We start from the raw sequence: 19,869 nt of genomic DNA, 5'->3' as shown, positions 1-19,869 counted from the left end.
AAGCTACAACACATTGTAGCTTGTTTTGGCTCGTCAGATTTTAAAACTACAAAGGTTAAAGTTACAAAGTTTCACATTGGTTGGCTATAATACTTTGTAGCTTGCGTTATCAAATATTTGTTAATTTTTTTTATATGTTTAATATTTTAGTCTATTGTTTCAAAAAAAAAAAAAATAGTCTACAGATAATATGTTTACATTTTAGTCTAAAAATAATACCAAAAAAAAAAGCTATTTATGACTGAGAAAAATTAAAATGTTTTGTATCAAAAAAAAAATAAATTGTTTGGAAAGATCATGATAAAGATCAGTGGTAGCTCTCAGCTGTGAAGGTAACTGTCAGCTGTGTAGGTAGCTTTTAGCTATCAACAAGTTGTTAATTGTGAAGATAGATACTTTAGGTATGAGTATTCGGTTAAGGAGCAGTTGACGAGATATTACATTTGAAAATCAATATTTTATAATTAATACTATAGATTAAATTTTCAAAAGCTACCTCTAAGTTCAAAAGTTAATATTTCTAAATTTTTATAAAATCTACTTTCACCACTAAAAGCTACTCAAACGCTAATGCCAAACACGCCCATAGGCCCCTAAAAAATTGAAATACATCATACACATCATGGTATCAAGTATTGTATATTTCTATCCAAAAAAAAATGTATAATTTATCCATCTATTGTTTTGCATGCCAATCTATTTTTAGTAGTATTTCATCAACTGTTGGAAATTGATTTGCATTATATTTTAAATAATAAAAAAAATTGTATTTGCTTTAAATTTCAAGCAGTGTAGCTTAACTGAGCCGTGTTGCTCATCCAAACAGGGCTACCAATGTTGTTCCAATGGTCAACTTTATGTTTTTTTTATAATTTTTAAATTTACAAGCAAGTCCTTTTTAATAAACCATTGGAGATACTCTTATAAGTCCAGCAGACCAGCACAAGAGCATGCCGATGAGCCAGTCAAATTTTATCACTTATTCTGCACAAGCACAACAAGCTGTCTCGCATTTTGGCTCGCTTATTTTTGTCCAATTTACCAAAATATATCATATTACTTCATATAGACAATATATGGAGTACTCCCTTTGTTTTTAAATACTTGCTTCATTTCTCCATTCGCGAGTTTAAGGTAAAAATAAAATATGTAGGTAGGGGGAAGAATAAAAAAATTGTAAAAAGCAAAAGTAGTCGAGAGAATTAGAGAAGAAATAATATGAAATTAATAAAATATTATTTATGTTGGGTCCACTAGGTGAGATAAATGAATTAATATTGTATAAGATTTCCAAATAAGGAAATGGAGCAAGTATTTAAAAACGGTCGAAAAAGGAAAGTGGAGAAAATATTTAAAAATGGAGGGAGTATATTATTAGAAAATTAGGTATTTAGGTGGCCTGTAAGGACTATATTGTGTAAGAGGTCTATTTGTGAAAGATCAGCACAAGCCTGACGTACAGGACACAACTCTTTCTTGCTCGTTCTAGGTACAGACCACTTAAGCATGAGACATGCTAGCATGACACAATTTGTGCCTATCTTGGCTCATAAAATACTAAATGAAATAGAGGTGTCAAAATTATAGCATGACCCAAAAAAAAAAAAATCTAATTCTTTTATGACAACCCAATATAGCCATTAATGACGTGCACAAATCATGCCACCCCGACGATGCTAGGGTCTTCGAATGCTCGTACGAGCATTCGAACGAGCGATCCTAACCATGGAACAGCAACAACAACAATAATATCTCCAAACTCCACTGCTTATCAACAATCTGTTAAGCTAGTTTCATTTGCTTTTGCTTTTTATACATTTTGGTTTTTGGTGGTATTAGAAAATCTACATAGCCAGTTGCAAATTGTTATAGATATTTTGTTATTATTATTTGTATATCTAACATACGTATATGACTTGTGATGTTAACTGATAAATTTCCAATTGAACCATGGAGTATAAAATCAAATGTATGACAATTATGCCTTAAAAACATTTAAATGAATTTGTAATCTTACCTTTAGTCTAGCTAATAGTTGGTTAAACAGTTTTAGCTGAATTAGTATTGATTTTTGACAGCCAATATTTAGCCTAGCTTACAGCTGATAAAACAAATACTCTTTATTTTGCCCCACTAAGGTTGTCCCATACATCTTAATTTTTTTTTTTTTATTTTTTTTTTATTTTTGCTTTACTACTGCCTAGAATTTCAAAAAAAAAAAATAAATAAATAAATAACCATGTCAAAAAAAAAACCCGAATTGAGCACAAATGCACAATACTGCCTACAATTCAAAATTGTGATAGAATTGAATACTAGGCAATTCCATCACTTCCATTTTAATATTAATAATGTGTATCAAAATTGTCTATCAATTCAATTAATGATTAATTAGCTTTAATATTTCCATTTTTAGCTCTCTTATCTAACATTATAGAGGCGCTTGCTACTTGTTAGCTTTTGCCTATCATTATTATTACCTTTTTTTTGCTTTTAACATAAAAACTACTCGTAGTTTTTAGGCCCGGGCGATGTCCCGGATTTTGTAAGTTGTGATTCAATTTTTTTGTAATTAGATTTGTTACTCATATTGTCATTTGTTGCATATTAATATTTTTTGTATTCAAAAGATTGCATAAAAAATTACATATCTTGGTGATAATTAGTTGTAGAATTAGAGGTGTGTTCAAATTTTACGGAGAACATTTTTTTTTGTAAGTGACATGGCGTAGTGAGCATGTTGCATGGGTGACATGGCGTAGTGAAATAGGTTTACGTGACACGTGGTCATTCTTAGGAACATCTTTTAATATATAAGTATAGATAGATGTTATTTCTTTTAATTACCAGCATGAACATAAATTTATTTTTATTGTTTTTTTAACTATTACTGTAGTATTTTTGCTCTACGCACAAAAGAAATGGAAGCAGTGAAGGGGTATGATAGTCTTTTCCAACTAAGCAGGAGTGATTACCAAAGCTTTGTTTGACTACAAGTTCAAAATGAAGGATTCCATAACAGTGGTTTGCAATAAATAATAATTTATAATTTCAATTAAAATGAGCAAGGAAGATTCTTATATAAATTATTGCAGTAGTCTGACCCTTAAAACATAATTACTGGTGTCAGTTCTCATTTTTGAGAAGAGTTAACAGGAATGTCCTAAAGAATGCAGCAGGATTACTGTACTAAACTGAGAGCCTTCGTATATGGACAATATACACATACATTGAATGTATGTGGTCCCAACATACATTACCAATTAAAAATTGACAACTTATAATTAGCTAAAAAAAATGAGAAGGAATATTAAGAGGGAAAATTTTTGATTTTTGGCGCCATTTACCATAAGAAGGCGGGACAAATTTCATTAGCGCCAAGTAATTTTTCTTTTGTTACCAAAAAAATAATTTACGTTACTAAAATATACAATTTTGTTACTAAGAAAATAACATCCTAGTCAACGTCATTAATGAAGAGAGATGTTTATTATAAAAATCGAATAATACTTCATTTGACGATATTTTACAAACTATAAATCATAAAATTATTATTAAAAAACCAATGAAATTATTATTTAAAGCCCTTTTTATAGACATCCGTATCGATATATTTTCAAAAAAATTATAAAGTTGGACAATTTTAACCTTACTATGTTTGTTAAATTTTTTAAAGAAGTGTTAGTAATTTATCATTATTGTTACTACAAAAATTTCAAACACACCAAAAAAGAACAATTTATATTTTTATTACATATAAGGAAGTATATAAAATTAAATAGGTGTTAACTACAATTACACAATTATCAAGTGTTGTACGGATTAATTCATACATTGGAGGGTTTTATTCCTTTCTTGAAGGTTTTTAATCAAATAATTGAGAGTTAACATGAAATCACAAAAGCTAAGGTTACACACAAACTTTTATCACTTATTGCTAAATACTCCCATGTGTTTATAACTTATCTTTTTTATTTGCGTTACTAAATAAGTTGGTTTAATTTTTTTTATTTAATTTTATCATATTTACGTATACTAGTTTACTCGTATTATGTTTCAAAAATTTTTTTTACTCATATTAAATATGTGGAAAAGACTAGTTTGCTTATAGTATCAATGAATACAAAGTGTTAATAAAATCAAGTAGTGTTAAATACAAAGTCTTAATAAAATAAATACAAAGTGTTATTAAAAAAAAGGATGCTTTATTTAAAAAAGGATGAATTATATGCTTGTAAACATCAAAATTGAAACATTATTGAGGCCTTTGAGAGTTACAATATAAGTGTAGTAGATTTACTTTATAGATTTGAAGATTTAAATAAATTAATTAAGAGTTTAAGGGCATGTTCACTTTAGCTTAATTTCAGTTAAGTTCAGTTCAGCTCAGTTTAGCTTCAATTAGTTCAGTTCAGCTCTTAATTTCCTTCTCTCATAAAATATTCATTTAAGCTCCATTCAGTTCAATTCAGTTCAGCTCCAATCAGTTCAATTTAGTTTAGCTAAGCTCAGTTCAGTAAATATGTCACTTATTACTAAATATTCCATGTGTTTACGATATATTTAATTTTTTAATAATAAGTTATTACTTTTTTTTTTTTTTTTTTAAAAAAAGGTTGTTACTAAAAACGGTGTCATATAAGAATAAAATATATAGTTTCGAATATTATATTTAATTTTTGTTTTGAATTTGTGTTTAAAACCGATGATCTACCACATACGTACATTTTGTCTAAATATTATAACAACTAAAATAAAAATACTACGTATTGAATAATATTTAGAGGACTTGTTTCAAACTCTATCTATAGACATTGTTCAACTACTAATTAATTATATTGGGATACCAGTTAAACAAAACATGTTACCAAACAAATACAAAATGTTGCTCCGATTGTAATTTGTACTGTAGTCAAGTTTACCGTGATTACCAAATATACTTTTATTGTTGAGAAGTGACTTTTATGTCACTTTTAGGAGTGTTTTTAGAGTCGTTTTTTCGGCTTATTTTCCAATAATTTAGCTCATTTTATTCTTTATTTCTCTTATTCTCGTCTCTTGTCTCTTAATTCGAGTATTTTCGTAGTTTTTAATAGTTTTTAGTTAATAATTCTTAATTTCTCTCATTTTCTTATTTTATTTTAGTTTAACCTTTTATTTTACTTCATTCTATTTTATTATTTTAGTCTTTGTCCCGATTCTCCCTCGTGTTTGTTTTTGGTTGTAGGTGTTTTCGGATCCTTGGTCGAATTACAAGTTCAAATCGAGTTCAAGGTACGAGGTTTGAGGCAAATGCTCTATGCTACTAATTGCCCTCTTGCTAGCAGCTTATCCTACACCCCACAATCACCACACCTTTCACTATCCTACACCACACCAACATCACCAATTCCCCTGCATTTCCTCCTCTCATAATTCCCCTGCATTCATCAATCGCCCAACTGCAACCACCTCTGCCCCCAGCCAACTCGCAACATTAGCCACTAATTGAATTCGGCAGCCCTTTAATTCACAGTCACCACAACACCACCTCCAATTACCACCGCAACAACCACTACAGCAGCATCAATTCGCTCCAATTCATCTCCATTCACCACCGCAACTAAACTGCACCAATCGCAACAAATAGGCAGCAACAGAGCAGCGGCAGCCTCGCCAATTGCAGCAACCCAGATAACCGCGGGGCTCTGTTTTCCAGCCTTGTCCAAATTTCGGTTGATTTCTTGGATGAGAAATCACCAGAAAATAAGATCATGAGAAAATACTGTTGATTTCTCCTCTGCGCTGATCATCGAGTGTTGCATAAATGTTTTTTTTTTTTTATTTTTTTCGCAAAAAAAAATATTAAATTAATTGCATTGGAAATGACAATTAATTTAAAATTCAAACCTCTAAATTTTTATTCGAATTTGAATGAAAATTGAAAACTAATGGATTTTGGGCCCCTACTAAAGAACCAATAAAATGCTACTATGTCACAATGTATGTGGGAGCCACATACATTCAATTCATGTGTAGCTTTTTCGTCCGTATATATATCTACTTCTCTCTCTGGAGTAAGATTAAAGCTGACTTGATTTTCGGAGGGTTTCCCTGAGGCCACTCTTCCATCAGGAGGCTAACTCCAATGCAGCCGCAGTCGTACTGTTCAGTGTTCACAAGCATTAAAATTGTTCTTTACAGTATGTTTGTCAAAAATACTCCCAGAATTCACAAAGAAACACTCCGCAGACATCAGAATTCTGTGGAAGACATGCACACCTAGCTCCTGCGTAGACTACTGTAGAATTTGCAATCTCTTTACAGTATGTTTGTCAAAAAAAACTCCAGCGGATTAACACAGATCAGAGACTTAAAACTGGTCATTGTTTCTTTTTTTTTTTTTCCTTTTTTTCTTTGAAAGAGTCATTGTTTCTTCAATGTACACAAGTAGCACATTTTATGTCTGAATTGTGCAGGTGTGAACATTCATACCGGCATACCGCGAACTATTTAGGTTAAAAAAGAAGCTCAAAGTTTCACGGGAAAGGAAGTAGGGGTGCTTTTGTAGAGGCATTCATGTTCCAGGGCAGAAACACAAGAGAAAGCATAAAATGAACATAATGTGGTATCTCAAAAACTACATTGTACAAAACTACAAACAGCTTTCAAAGTCATCAGACATAGAGGACCATTGACAGTATGCCAACACCAACTAGCATTGCATGATAAAGAATTCTAATTTCAATTAGTATCAACTACAATAATCAGTTTCTCACAAGATAAATGACAAAAATATACTTATCTTCAAGATTAGGTAAAAAAAAAAGGCTAGGAAAAATGAAGCATTTGACCCGTTCAGCTTTTAACTCCATAGGCATGAAACTTGTACAAGATAGCCAGAAGGAAAGTTAATACATTTGCACCTTTCTGAATGTTGAGTGACCGCATGAAATGACGTGCCAGGCACAATTTGTCAAAATCTGGAGCTGCAGCTATTTGATGCAAATGTGTAGAGCCTTAAGTTTTCAAGGTTACCTCCAAAATTAACCATAAGAATTATCTCCAACTGGCTGAAGCCTTTGAATTTGAATTGCTCCGAGAATCCTTTAGGCTCTAATTAACAATGGAAATCAATGATCAGGGCAAAGTTCTAATTTGCTGATACTATCATTTTATGAACAAATGAAGCAGCAAAGGCTTACCAGTCGCTTAAAGGATGTTTTAGTCCCAACTTTCTTTGTCTTCTCTGGATCTGATTTGGCACGATCAAGTGCCTGAGACACAAAAGGTAGATCCTTTAGATGTTACTATGCATGCGGGAGAGAGAAACTAAACATAACTGATTACTTTCTTATGTTGTTGGCTAAAAAAGAACCAAAATAATTACAGAACAAGTATACAGCTTTACAACAGGGTCTACACATTTTCTCCCCTTCTGTTCTGGGTTTTTTTATGAGCACTACACTTGCAGAAGCAAGGGTGCATGCATCAAGGCCATCAACTCCTTTCTGGCTTTGTGCCTCAACATAGGTGCCAACATGCCAGGTGGTAACTTCGTAAGAGAAACCACTCGGCAATACGCAAAGCTAGTATGCTAATATCAATATGCTATTGTGTACTCATACTCTTTATTATACCTCAAAAATCTGTCAGATTCTCAACACTCCAACATCGGTACGGACTGTTGAGCACGTCAACAGTTCATGTTAGGCCAAATTTAATACTTTCTCCGTTTTAATTAACTACAGTTTGACTTTCACACTCATCAACACATAAATTTGACCGTCAACATATTTAATTTTCTCTTAGTAAAAACTAAAAAGTTTTAAAAAGCTGGTATTCTAAAAATATACATTGTGACTAATCCAATAACATTACATATTTACATTTGTTTTATATGCTAGTAAATAATATGGTCAAAACTAAGGCAAGTCCGACACACATTGTTTTCTGATATGATTTTTCAAGTCCTGGTAACATCGATCTTTGTACACCATATCCAACTTATAAATAAAATTTAGCAAAGAAGATGCAGGGACATGGAATTAATTAATTGCCTATTAATTCCAACAGAATCCAGTATTAGTTGGTAATGACTCCTCATACTATAAAATTTAAGTAAAATAACATACTACCACAATGACTTGAGGAGATAAGTGGGACTACTAAAGTAACAGGAGAGCTACATTAAAAGGATACCTCAATCAAAGATTCCACGCGACGCCTCATTCGAGTATGCATGAATCCTTCAGAGCACTGGTGGCAGAAATGTGAGATTCAGTAAGATACAAGTCACGGCATTCCAAGACAAATCATTAAAAATAAAAAAGCAAAATGAAAGTCACGTGAGATATGGAGACTTGAAAAACAACATTAAACCAAATATGAAATTTGTCCAACTTGGCTGTTGGATCAGTTATTTTGACATCAATAAGACAAAGTCACACAGCTATATAGTATTCCCACATCATTGGTTTATGCAAATATGCATCACATTACAGTATTGAGGCCTGAAAATAATTTTTCTTAGTAGCAACTTTTCTTAGGGACTAATGAAGAATTATAGCAACACATTTGTTAGATCATGCACAGGACAGTACAAGGCTTCTCAAATGTATCCTAGTGCTTCTGCAGAGATGATGACAACTACTGTTGGTAACGACACACTTGAAATTTTCCATTAATATACAGAAAGGTAGTGAAAACTAGGGGCACAAAAGAAGATAGAATTGGACTTGAGGAACTGAAAAACATTACCTTGACATGGTAACTAACATATGCATGAAAGGTTGACAAAAGCCATACAGTTCTATCAATCTTCTTGCTGTCGACATGGCGTGGGAAAATGACTGAGCATAATAAGGAATACAGTTAGATATAAATACATGTAAGAGTGAAAGGACACATGTTATGCAGCTAATGTGGGCATTACCAAAAGAAACAAAGCCAGCATTTGCAGATAACGCTTCTGCAGGCACTCCCGCAAGTTCTTCAGGTGGTGAAGGTGACCACAGACACGAAGGAGCATTATTAAGTCCAGCACTAGCACTACGACGTGCTTCAACAAATTCCTGAACAAGATCAAAGAGTATCAAACAAGAACGTCAAGAGAGTCCAATACACTGTGGCAATGTTGTAGTAAACCATGACGTCTCCAACAGCATGTACATTCCAGCATATTGTCTCAATCATATAATTGTGCACACTTGACAGAAATTATTAATAGCAATACCTGCAGAAAAGAAGTGGCCAGACATGTATCTGTGGAATCTTTAAATCTCATAGGATATATGACCGTCACTTTTTCAGTCTGCCACAAGAAAATGGCTAATTGAAGTTACATTTAGAAAATTTGTAACAATACTATAAATGAAAATATAGCCTCTCACATTATTTGGTTGTGCAACCGAACAGCTCAAATTCAAACTTTTGCCAAAAATAATGAAACAAAACTCAAACCTGAGGAATAAGAAAGAATGCTTCATTAGGCCGATGCACTAGAGCAACTAATTGATCCATATCAGGAGCAAGTGATCTTGAAGCAAGATGTTTTAAGATCACCCTTAAAGGTGCACCAAGCACCACTTCCCTAACAGAGGCAACCTTCATCAACAGAGCCTGTCTAGTTTCTGAAAATGACAAGCATACAACTGTCACAAGAGTGTCGCTGAGAAGATGGCAGAAAGAAAAAATCATTCCAGATGGACTTGGAAGGCAAAAGTTTCAGCCAAGTCATTGATGGTAAATGTTTACAGTTGACTGAATTTTGAACAATATTCCACATTTAAAGTCGAGACGAAAGCATGTTAAAACAATTATTCTATTTCATGATGGTGTTCATTGTTCAATATATTTGTGCAAGCAGGATATCATTCTCATTGCTATAGACCAAACACACATATTCTACATTCTCCTCTCCACTCCCTCACTCCCCTTTAATCTTTCCAACCAAAACTAGTAAAGTGAAATTATCGTTGGATTTTCTGTCCACATACCACAAACCTTTTCTCTTTATAAAGGCTTTAAGACCATATCCAAACATTATGCATGCAATTACTTCTTAATTGAAACAAGACATGCACAACCCAAAGACACGCATATATACGAGTATTGTAAAACATAGCACATCAAAAAAAAAAAAAAAAAAAAAAAATCAGGCTTTGCAATTCTATTCATGGTACAGTCTGTAATAGACTGATATTACTCAAGTTAATAACAGTAAAATAAAGAGAAAGGTTGGTTCTTTGATTAGCTAAATAATCTGATTTTTTTGGTAAATTGATTCATAAAGAAGAAATAAGAAGGATGGAAGCTTAACTATTGATTGAAAAAGGCAAAAGGTTTACAACAGGATAGGTTAATAGCTTTAGGCTATCACTCTCAAAATGGCTTTAGGCCATGACTCTCTAAGGTTTCCCTTCAATACAAATTTCTGCCTGTCTTCCTTCTACTCTACCTTTTTATACTACTTAGCTAAAGAGTACAGGTTTAATTACTAACTTTACTACCCTTTGCCATTATCCCAATGTGCCAACTAGTGGCTGCAGCTTTAAGTTGCTGTTGCTTGGTGTGGTTGTGCTTCACCACCTTGATTGAGATAATGCTCAGAGGTCTCAGACCCTGTCCTTTCCTCGGCTGGCTGTTGTTTATATAAAGCGTAGGTGTCTTGCTCTGATTCGTTACACAGTCTTGCCTACAAAAACAATTTCTAATAGCTGTTTCCTCTAGACCAAAATCCATTACAGCCAGGTTATATAAAGTGATTAGGAAAAGAACAGAACCAGTGTCCTCTATCTCTCCTAAGAAGCCTCTATGATTATAAAACTCTAGCATAAAAGTAAAGACAAAGGGGCACACTATCCAACCTAAAAGGGTAATTCTTCCCTAACGTAATCTAAGTTGCTGTGAGATTTGAGAACTTTAAGCAAGGAATTTGGATGTGACATTTGAGTAATGTACATAAATGCAATAAAATGTTTCTTTTTTCTCAAATTTCTATACATTATCAACTCCTTGGGACCAAGAGACTTTATATGGTGTTAAAAACCAGCTTCTTGATAGCAATGAGGCACTTTGACGAAAAAAGTGAAGAAATTATAATCTCAATTAAGCAGGTCAATACGCAAAAGATATTTCGATAGTGAATTCACTGAAATGTAAGCGACCATATGATTCAGCTAGTCACAGCAAAGATCATAATGACCTTAGAAAGAAGAACTCGTAAGACCTTCATCAGGAGAAAGCTTTGAGAAATTCAGCCTCAGTGTGAGATTATATCCATCTTTTGGAGGGTCAAGCATTTTCACCACTGTTCCATATGCAGCTTTTATAGCTTCTATAGATCCACTAGGTAGTCCTCCAACAAACATAGCTCCAGGAGGTGGTGTTGGTAATGATACTGACAACAACAAGATGAGTGGATTCTTCATTGAAGTCTGCAAAGGCAGCACATATTACATAGTGAAACAAGAAGCATAAATAAGACATAATTTCTCCTCACCAATTGGTATTCTGGTAAACAAGATAGTTCACTATAGACAGATAATATAATACAGTAATAGTCTATGTCTGACATATTTTCTATCTAAACACGTAAGGCCTTAAAGTAATAAACTGTAATGAAAGACCAAAATATACCTGGACGTTGAATCGCACATCATCAAACTCAATCCATTGGCAGTCCAGTTCAACACCTTTGTCAAGACTGTAGAGCACACAATAGATATTAGACAGCATGAAGGCAAGACAGTACAGAAAGAGTCATAAAGTTTGAAGTTCAAATTACATGGAAAACATATATTAGGTTTAGCCCCTGCTTTACCCTTTCCATGCCCAGCTGTAATATAAGAATTTCAGCTAGCAGTTAATTCATGGGAAGACTATTGGTGTTTTCAAAACTTAGGGGCATTGGTAAACTACGATCGAGCATAGAAGGGCATGGTACTATATATCGGCCACATCACTGCTTTATTTAGTTTGCAACAACCGCAAACCATCCAGTCCACAAAATAGGTTCGGCAATCGTTATTGTGATTAAGACTGCATCTGCATCTGAGATTTTAACCATGTCCAAGGGCACAATCAGCTATCTTTGTACAACTCTTAATGTTCTGGTCTAATTTCAACATCTCGTATCCAAGTCTCTAGGGTTTCAAGCGATGTCCATATCAATGATATCATAATTTCCATTAGGTTACAGAAAAGTAAGCATTTACAATTTAGAGCTCATAAAACAGATAATAGTGATCTGTTCAGAAAAAAAAAATTAAATAAATAATAGGAGCCAATATTTGTCTTATTGTCTAGTAAAACCAAAAATTGCTGAAGATAAAGTGTATGATCTTAAAATCAAGGAGGAGCAATTACAACTTACTTTTGAAGGCGATTTGTGAGAAGTTGGAGAAGATACTTTGAATGGGATTGCAAGAGTATCATTTGATTACAACCACTGCCACTTGTAGCTCCCTCAAAAGCAGAGATAGAGGATCAAAAGAGGTCAAGCTTGCAAAATTTGGCTTCAATAGGCTAATCCTCTCCTAACAAGCAAGCTTATTTATGTTTGTCACCACAACTTCATAGGTTAAATTATCAAATTTACAGCCCTAAAAATTAACAAAGTTTGCAAAGGTTAGTATAACTCTTATATTATGAGCATAGAAATTATATTTATTCTAATAGCATATCGTAATATATACAAATACCACAATAATTGTTTGCAAAATTTATGCGTGGCTTTACAACTGTCTAAATAAAAATTTCGTAATGCTACTTAACTTTTTGGTGCCCAAACCAAGTTCATACCACAGCCATTATAGAATTCTATCAAAATCATATATATTTTTTATTTTCACCACTATCTATATAAAACATCTATAATCCTGTAATATAAAGGCTCACCATGGTATTTAATCTAGGCCGCATTACCATCCACATTGCTCACAAAAGTGGTTGCATCCGAAATTTAAACCAATGATCCTAATTATTAGTACTGTCAACTGCTGATAAATAACAACAATAAAGCAACATTTCCATCTAATTGAGATTCAGGGATTTACACAGCCAATGTAGATGCTCTTAGTAACATACATAAAAGACCCAAAATTTGAGGCAAGAAAATAATCCCAAAATTTCTTTCAGCTGAAGCGTGCATTCTAATTTGTACAGAGTATGAATTTGATTTTGCCACACTCGAATATTCAACTTGAAATGGAACCTCAATCTGATAAGAGTGCTTCATCGTCATGTTCAAAATCAGAACCAAGAGTGTTTGAACTCTCACTTAAATCACATTTTCAGATAAAGTTTCAGCTCGATAGAGCTAAAGCTCCCCTAAATTCAATTTTTCAAATAAAATCACAACCATTTCTTCAAATATAATGCTTGTTCCATAACAAACAATTATAAACAGCCCATTTCAAGAGATATAAATTATGATCACCAGAATTTCACATGCCCAATTACAATTTTTCAGCCCAAGTATAATAATCATAATTCATTCACGATTCAGATATAATCATACTACAAAAACTCAATGTGAATCCCACAAATTAATCTGTCAATCATCTAAAAGTCTAAACGCAAGAACCCTAATATCGGAAGTACATCGCAATTCCCCTGCATAAATTAGTCAAAAATTGAAAACCCTAACACCCAAAAATTCTATCGATTAAGCCAAATTAGCAAAGTATAATTATCCCCAATTCACCGTCGAAATCAACCAGAAACCAAGTAATCAACACGTCAAATGATCAAGGAATCAAAATTGAAAATGTAATCGATAAAAAAGAACGTCACATTTTTATTTTCTTATTAAACAAGAAAAAAAAAAGGGGGGGGGGGGGGGGATTATAATGATTAATGAACAGAAAAAACAAAGGGCTTACCTTGGAAGAAGCAGAGAGGTTGTGAGAAAGAGATACGATGAAGTAGAGAACTAGAAATGATGAGGTATGAGTATGACTCGTATGAGTAGAGAGGGAAATGGGTCGAACCAGCACAAGGACTGGTTAAGTACAACACGAAAATAACTCGATCTAGCACAAGTCTATAAGCCAAGCATGAGCCGCATGACACAAGAGTTGGCCGAGCAAAGCTACCCGAAAAATCGAAAATCCGAAAAATCGATCCGTAACCGTTTCGAAAATTAGGGTACCCGATCCGATAACTTTAACGGTGGGTCGGGTACCCGTTCCGATAATTTGTTATCGGGTATAGTTATGGGTATCATTTTAAAATTAACGGTTACCCGATCCGATATGATAAACATTTTATTTTTTTTTGCTTTTTTCCCCTACTTAAATCTATTAATATAATTCTAAACTTTTACTTTACTTCATAATCACTTTATAAAATCAATGATTAGTAATATTATTAATAATTTGGTCAAGATCATATGGTATTGTTTTTAATTAGTTGTAAATTATGTCATAATAACTCCATAATTAAGTTTAATTATCATTATTGGATATCTTATTGGGTACCCGATAACCAATCCGAAAATCTAGGTACCCGAACTTATCGGTTCCGGTTATGGGGTATCACTTTTAGTGATTTTGGTTATCAGGTACCCGAACCATTAATACTAACGGTACGGGTACCCGTCCTATGCTCACCCCTACAAGAGACACACTGATGAGCCATGAGTACGCTTCATATTTAGAATCAGGCACAAACCTGGCACTAGCAGTGGAGCACGATGGGCCAACTAGGCTCGCTTTTTACTATTGTAACAATGTTATTTAGCTTATTTGTGTGTAATATATACGTAGTATGAATAATTTAATTAACATCTAATAAATTGAGAAATTAATTAAGAGTGGAAGGCCCAATTCATATACTTCGTAATTAGTATAAAATATACAGAGTAGGTGAAAAAGATAATGTTTATAAGAAAATAAAATAGTCTGACCTTCCTTTAATTTTTCCAATCTAAATTGCATAATTAGTCAATTTAAATATAAAATATGTTAGGAAAATATATAATTAATATATCATTTTTAATTTTTTATTTATGTTGAAAAAAAAAAATAATGATGTCATTATTAGTTTTGATGGGAAATTTTTTATAAGAGGTTGACATGTGAAAAGTAATGATATTAGCGATAATTACTTTAGTTACATTTATAGATATATAATTACCAATTTCCCTATCACAAATGTTTAATAACATCCGATATACACTAGACCTGGCAATCCTGACCCGACCCGTAACCCAAAAGTTGACCCGAAAATGACCCGAACCCGAACTAACCCGACCCGAACCCGACCCGAAATAGAGTTGACCCGAACATGACCCGATGACCCAAAGTGACCTGACCCGAATGACCTGACCCGAAATTGACCTGAAACTTGAACTTGACCCGACCCGAAATGACCCGAAACCCGAAGTGAACCGAACTGATTTTAACCCAAATTGATTGACCCAAATTGACCCGAATCCTAAGTGAATAGGGTGAAATAGTGAATTACTTAGTTTAGGGCTTCTTTATTTCCTACGTAATAGGTACTCATGATTTTTTTATTATTTTTTAACGATTTTACTTTATTTTTCCAACTACTTTTTTAAGTGAATTTATTTTGGTGACTCGACACAAACTTCACCTGAATAGACCCGACCCGAAATGACTCGATCTGAATTTGACCCGACCCGAAATTGACCCGAAAATTTATCTTAAAAATTGACCCGACCCGACCAGACCCGACCCGAATTGACACGACCCGAACTTGACCTAACCCGAACTTGACCCGAAGTGTTGACCCGATTTTGACCCGAAACCCGAATCAACTCGACCCGAAACCGACCCGAGCATTTGCTGACCTGAACTTGACCCGACCTGAATTCACCCGATTCGAACCCGACCGGAATGACCTGTTTGCCACTAAAGGCTGCAACAGGAAACAAAATTTTGTTTCCTTTTTTAAATCACACGTGCTAGACATTTTTTTCAAAATTTATCAAAACAAATATTTTCTCTCTCTTCCTCATATCTTCAGCAACTACTTTCTCTCTCTTCTTTCTTCCTCAACTTGCCATTTTCTCTCTCTTCGACCTACGATTTTCGCTCTCTTCAATCTCTCTTCTACAGCCGATTGTTGCTCTCTGCGTTTCAATTGCGAAGTTTATTTGCTATTTTTTGGTTTGTTTACTTAATTTTTTGAGATTTTTGTTAGTTTTAGTTGTTTTTGTTCTTTTATTTTTAGGTTTTTTTATTTTATTTTCTTTTTGTTTTTTGTAGTGTTTGATTCTGCAATGGTGAAGAAGAAGAGTACAAAGAACTCTTCAGATGTTGAAAAAGGTGTGTTTACTTAATTTTTTAATCACTTTTTTCGATCAAAATTTTCAATTTAATTTTCACTTATAAATGTGTTGTTATATGTCAAAATACTAGTGCATGTTATTTTTAGAGTGTGCACTTGATTTTTCATGTAGATTATGATAATTGGAATTGAATTTTGAAGTTAATGTATTTAATTTTGCTTTATTTTATTGTTCATTGTATATAATTGGTTAAAAATTGGTTATACATGTATTGTTATATGTTAAACAACTTTTGCATGTTATTTTTTAGAATTTTGGTTTTGATTTTTTGTTGTTTTTTAAGAGAGATTAAGATAATTTGTATTGATGATTGTATTTACTTGTTTATAAATTGCTTATTATTCTTCAGAAGTTGTTCTTTGTTATTTTTTGCTTAGGTTTTAAGCACAGAATGCTAATTGGAATTGATTTTGGTATTAGTTAAAGTATGAGAATAGGCATATGTGTCATTATGTTGAGAAATCAAAGTAAAGGGGAGTAATAGGCATATGTGTCACTCATATGCATGACAAGGGTCACTTTATGCAGTTAAAATGGTCATTTTATGCAATTAAAAGGGTCACTTTGTGTAGTTAAAATGATCACTTTTTGTAGTTTATAGTTTCGCTAGGGTAGCTTATGAATTGGTAATTTGTGGTAATTTATGAATTGCTTATCTGTGTTAATTTTTTTCCTGTATTAATCAGATATAGGTGGTTCTATAGGTGGATATTGCTATAAAGAGTCTGCTACGAAGGCCAAAGCAGTACCTAAGAAGGCAAAAGCAGTATCTCAGAAGGCTAAAACAGTGCCTCAAAAGTCTCCTAAGGGTAAAATAGTGCCTAAGAAAGCCAAAACTGTGACTGAAGAGACTCCTAAGGGTAAAATAGTACTTAAGAAGGCCAAACTAGTGCCCGAAGAGTCTGCTAAGGAAAAAAAAGTACGTAAGAAGAGAAAGATGAGTCCTCAATTAGAATTGGATTCTAATTCTGACCTTAATACTTCAATGTAAGAGAGTTTTTTTCAATGATTATTGATTTGCATTTGTTTATAATTTTGGTTTATTTACTTTTTTTTTTTAAAAAAAAAAATTATATAGGGACCAGAGACCTTTGATTACAAGGTGTAAACCATATACCTAGGAATGCTTGGTGCGGAGCTTTAGTGTTAAGAAAAAAGATGTTGTTGAAGAAGTTGGTTTTGGTAGTTTATTACATTTAAAGTTGAAAAGCTCTCTATCGTAAAATGCTACCTTGGCTCGTTAAAAACTTTAATGGTGGTAGCTGCATGTTTATTATTAGTAGTGGTAAAGAATTTTTAGTTACTAGGAATGATGTATGTGACGTGTTTTGTTTGCCTATGAGTGATATTCATGTTCCTGAACTGAAGAAAAATGTTGAAGATGCAAGTGTAGACAACCGTATTATTCAGGCATGGAGATCTAATTCTAATAAGCAAGTTATTCCTTTGTCAAAATTAGAGGCTTGAATGAAGGCTTTGGTTGATGGAGGGGAAGAATTTAAGAGGTATTTTGTGGTTCATGCTATGTCTAGCTTTTTAGCTCCTACTACTAATAGGACTGATTCATTGAAGTTGCTAAAGGTTGTTGAAGAAGTTGTTGAAACAAAACTTTTGATTGGTGTTCTTATGTTTGAAGAAGGTAAAGAAGGCTGTTGATAACTATAACATTGATCCAACTGCTCAGAATGCTAGTGGATGTTTGGTGGTTTTGCAAATTCTGTATTTTCATCATTTAAATTTTCAAGGAGTAAAGGAGAGTTGTAGCACTCCTTTGATTCAGCATTGGGCAAATGATAAGATTAAGAGTCGGATTAATTTAGAGATTAAAGCTGGTGCTTTTGGACAGGAACAATTGGAAACTACTACGTATCCTGTGTCACATCATGCTATTAGCCAATCTGTTGTTGAGAAACCTCTTATTTTGGGATCTGGTCAGGGTGGTTTAAAAGTTGGTGGAGCTTCTTCAAGTGGTACAATTTGCCGCTTTGTTCAATTTGAGCTTCCAAGAGGTGTGATGATTGATGATGAAATATAAGAAATTTCAACAGACGTAAGTGTTTTTTTTTTAATATATATATATTATTTCTAAAAAAAAAGTGTTTTTTTATATGTTTAGTAGTTACCCTTTTAACTTTACAAAAGTTACCCTTTATGTGCACAAAAGTTACCCTTTATGTGCGCAAAAGTTACCCTTTCTGTGCGCTAAAGTTACCCTTTATGTGCACTAAAATTACCTTAAATGTTCAGTTTCGGTTACTTTTTTTTATTATTTTTCTTTGTTACATTTGTTTAATTTTTTCTTTATTTCTATGTTTGTAGGCTACCTATGAATCACTTCTTTTTCTTAAAAGAAACATGGATGTTCTATCAAGTGTTCAGGCAAATGGTTTTAAAACCTTGAGTGATTTGGTTTCCAATGTTCTTTCTAAAAGAACTGTTTCATTATCTTTTGAGGATCCTATTGTAATTTCTCAAACTCAACAGCTACTCTCTTATCCTCATTACCATAAGCTTATAGATAGTATAATTGAGGAGTGTATTAAGATAAAGTCTGCACATGAGTTGTTTCGTGAAGTGTATGGTTGTAAGCAACGAAAAAAGGATGATGTTCCTGAAGTTAATGTTGATGTTGGTGGAGTTAATGAAAATGTTCCCGTTCCCAAAGTTAATGATGATGTTGGTGGAGTTAATGAAAATGTTCCTGGACCTAATGAAGTTGTACCCGGGCGTATTATCAGATTCAATAAATCTTTATACCCACTAGGCTGTGGGCCAGTAGGTCAGAAAGTGCTTTATGTTACTCTTTTTTTTAAGGGTAATGCTCGGATTTTCAACAATTTGCCTCAGTTACATTTGGAAGTTCTTGATTAGTGTTTGCAGAAGGATGAATCACTGCATAGGAAGTTAAGTGTCATTTTCTATGATTATTATTGTTTTCTCTTTTTTTCTTTTTATTTTTTTTAATGTTGATCTTATTTTTTTTATCGTTGTAGTGAGAAAGTTGTGACTATTGAAATGAATTTTCTAGTTCCAAGAGAAGATATGGTGTCCCTTGCTGCTCCACTTAGGATTTGATTATGCATTATTGATTGCTTTGCTCTGTATTTAAATGAGAGAGCATGTTTCGAGTCTTTTGGTCCTCGAAGATTCTATTTAGGTGTGAGGCAAAGTGTAAGTAACTGAAAGGAATGGTGTCCTTCGAACAAGTGTATTATTCTGATAGCAGGTTCAGAATTATTAGAAAGCTAATATATTCAGTAAGGCCAAGTGATCGGAATGCCTGGGTGGAGGCCGCTTCCGATCAGTAATATTAATATAATTAATATTACAGCTTAATCTTGACTGAACCCTTCGGGTCACACCCAAGAAAAATATACGAACCGACTCGACGAATTAATTCGAAAGAAATTAATTCATCGCCCGAGTGTTAAATATTTAGACGTCGGAAATTCGAGCTTAGAGCGTCGAAACCGAGCGTCGGAAGTCGAGTCAAAAATAATAAAAAGACGAGACGGAAAATTAGTAATAAATCAACAATGACCAATATACCCCTAGCATCGGAATCCCGA

The 19,869-nt window shown here is 33.3% G+C and overlaps 1 protein-coding gene across 2 annotated transcripts; it reads right to left on the bottom strand.

Annotated features, from left to right (window-relative positions):
- Positions 1-6,582: 6,582 nt before the first annotated feature.
- On the bottom strand, positions 6,583-14,049 carry LOC110713619 (actin-related protein 2/3 complex subunit 2A-like). 2 transcript variants are annotated; one of them, XM_021892073.1, is made up of 11 exons: positions 13,866-14,049; positions 12,356-12,584; positions 11,620-11,686; positions 11,210-11,417; positions 9,442-9,611; positions 9,215-9,292; positions 8,915-9,053; positions 8,740-8,831; positions 8,182-8,238; positions 7,185-7,256; positions 6,583-7,095 (listed from the first exon to the last, which is right to left on the bottom strand). In XM_021892073.1, exons 2-11 carry the CDS (start codon positions 12,415-12,417, stop codon positions 7,039-7,041), a joined length of 1,002 nt encoding a protein of 333 aa, XP_021747765.1. In that variant the 5' UTR covers positions 12,418-12,584; positions 13,866-14,049; the 3' UTR covers positions 6,583-7,038. The 2 variants fall into 2 exon arrangements, with proteins under 2 accessions (XP_021747765.1, XP_021747766.1); XM_021892074.1 differs by lacking the exon at positions 13,866-14,049 and adding an exon at positions 12,880-13,816.
- Positions 14,050-19,869: the final 5,820 nt, after the last annotated feature.

The sequence above is a fragment of the Chenopodium quinoa genome, unplaced genomic scaffold, assembly GCF_001683475.1.
Source record: "Chenopodium quinoa cultivar QQ74 unplaced genomic scaffold, ASM168347v1, whole genome shotgun sequence".
Taxonomy (NCBI): domain Eukaryota; kingdom Viridiplantae; phylum Streptophyta; class Magnoliopsida; order Caryophyllales; family Amaranthaceae; genus Chenopodium; species Chenopodium quinoa.
Note: the sequence above shows the minus strand (reverse complement) of the source record. Positions and strands in the feature narration are given on the sequence as shown.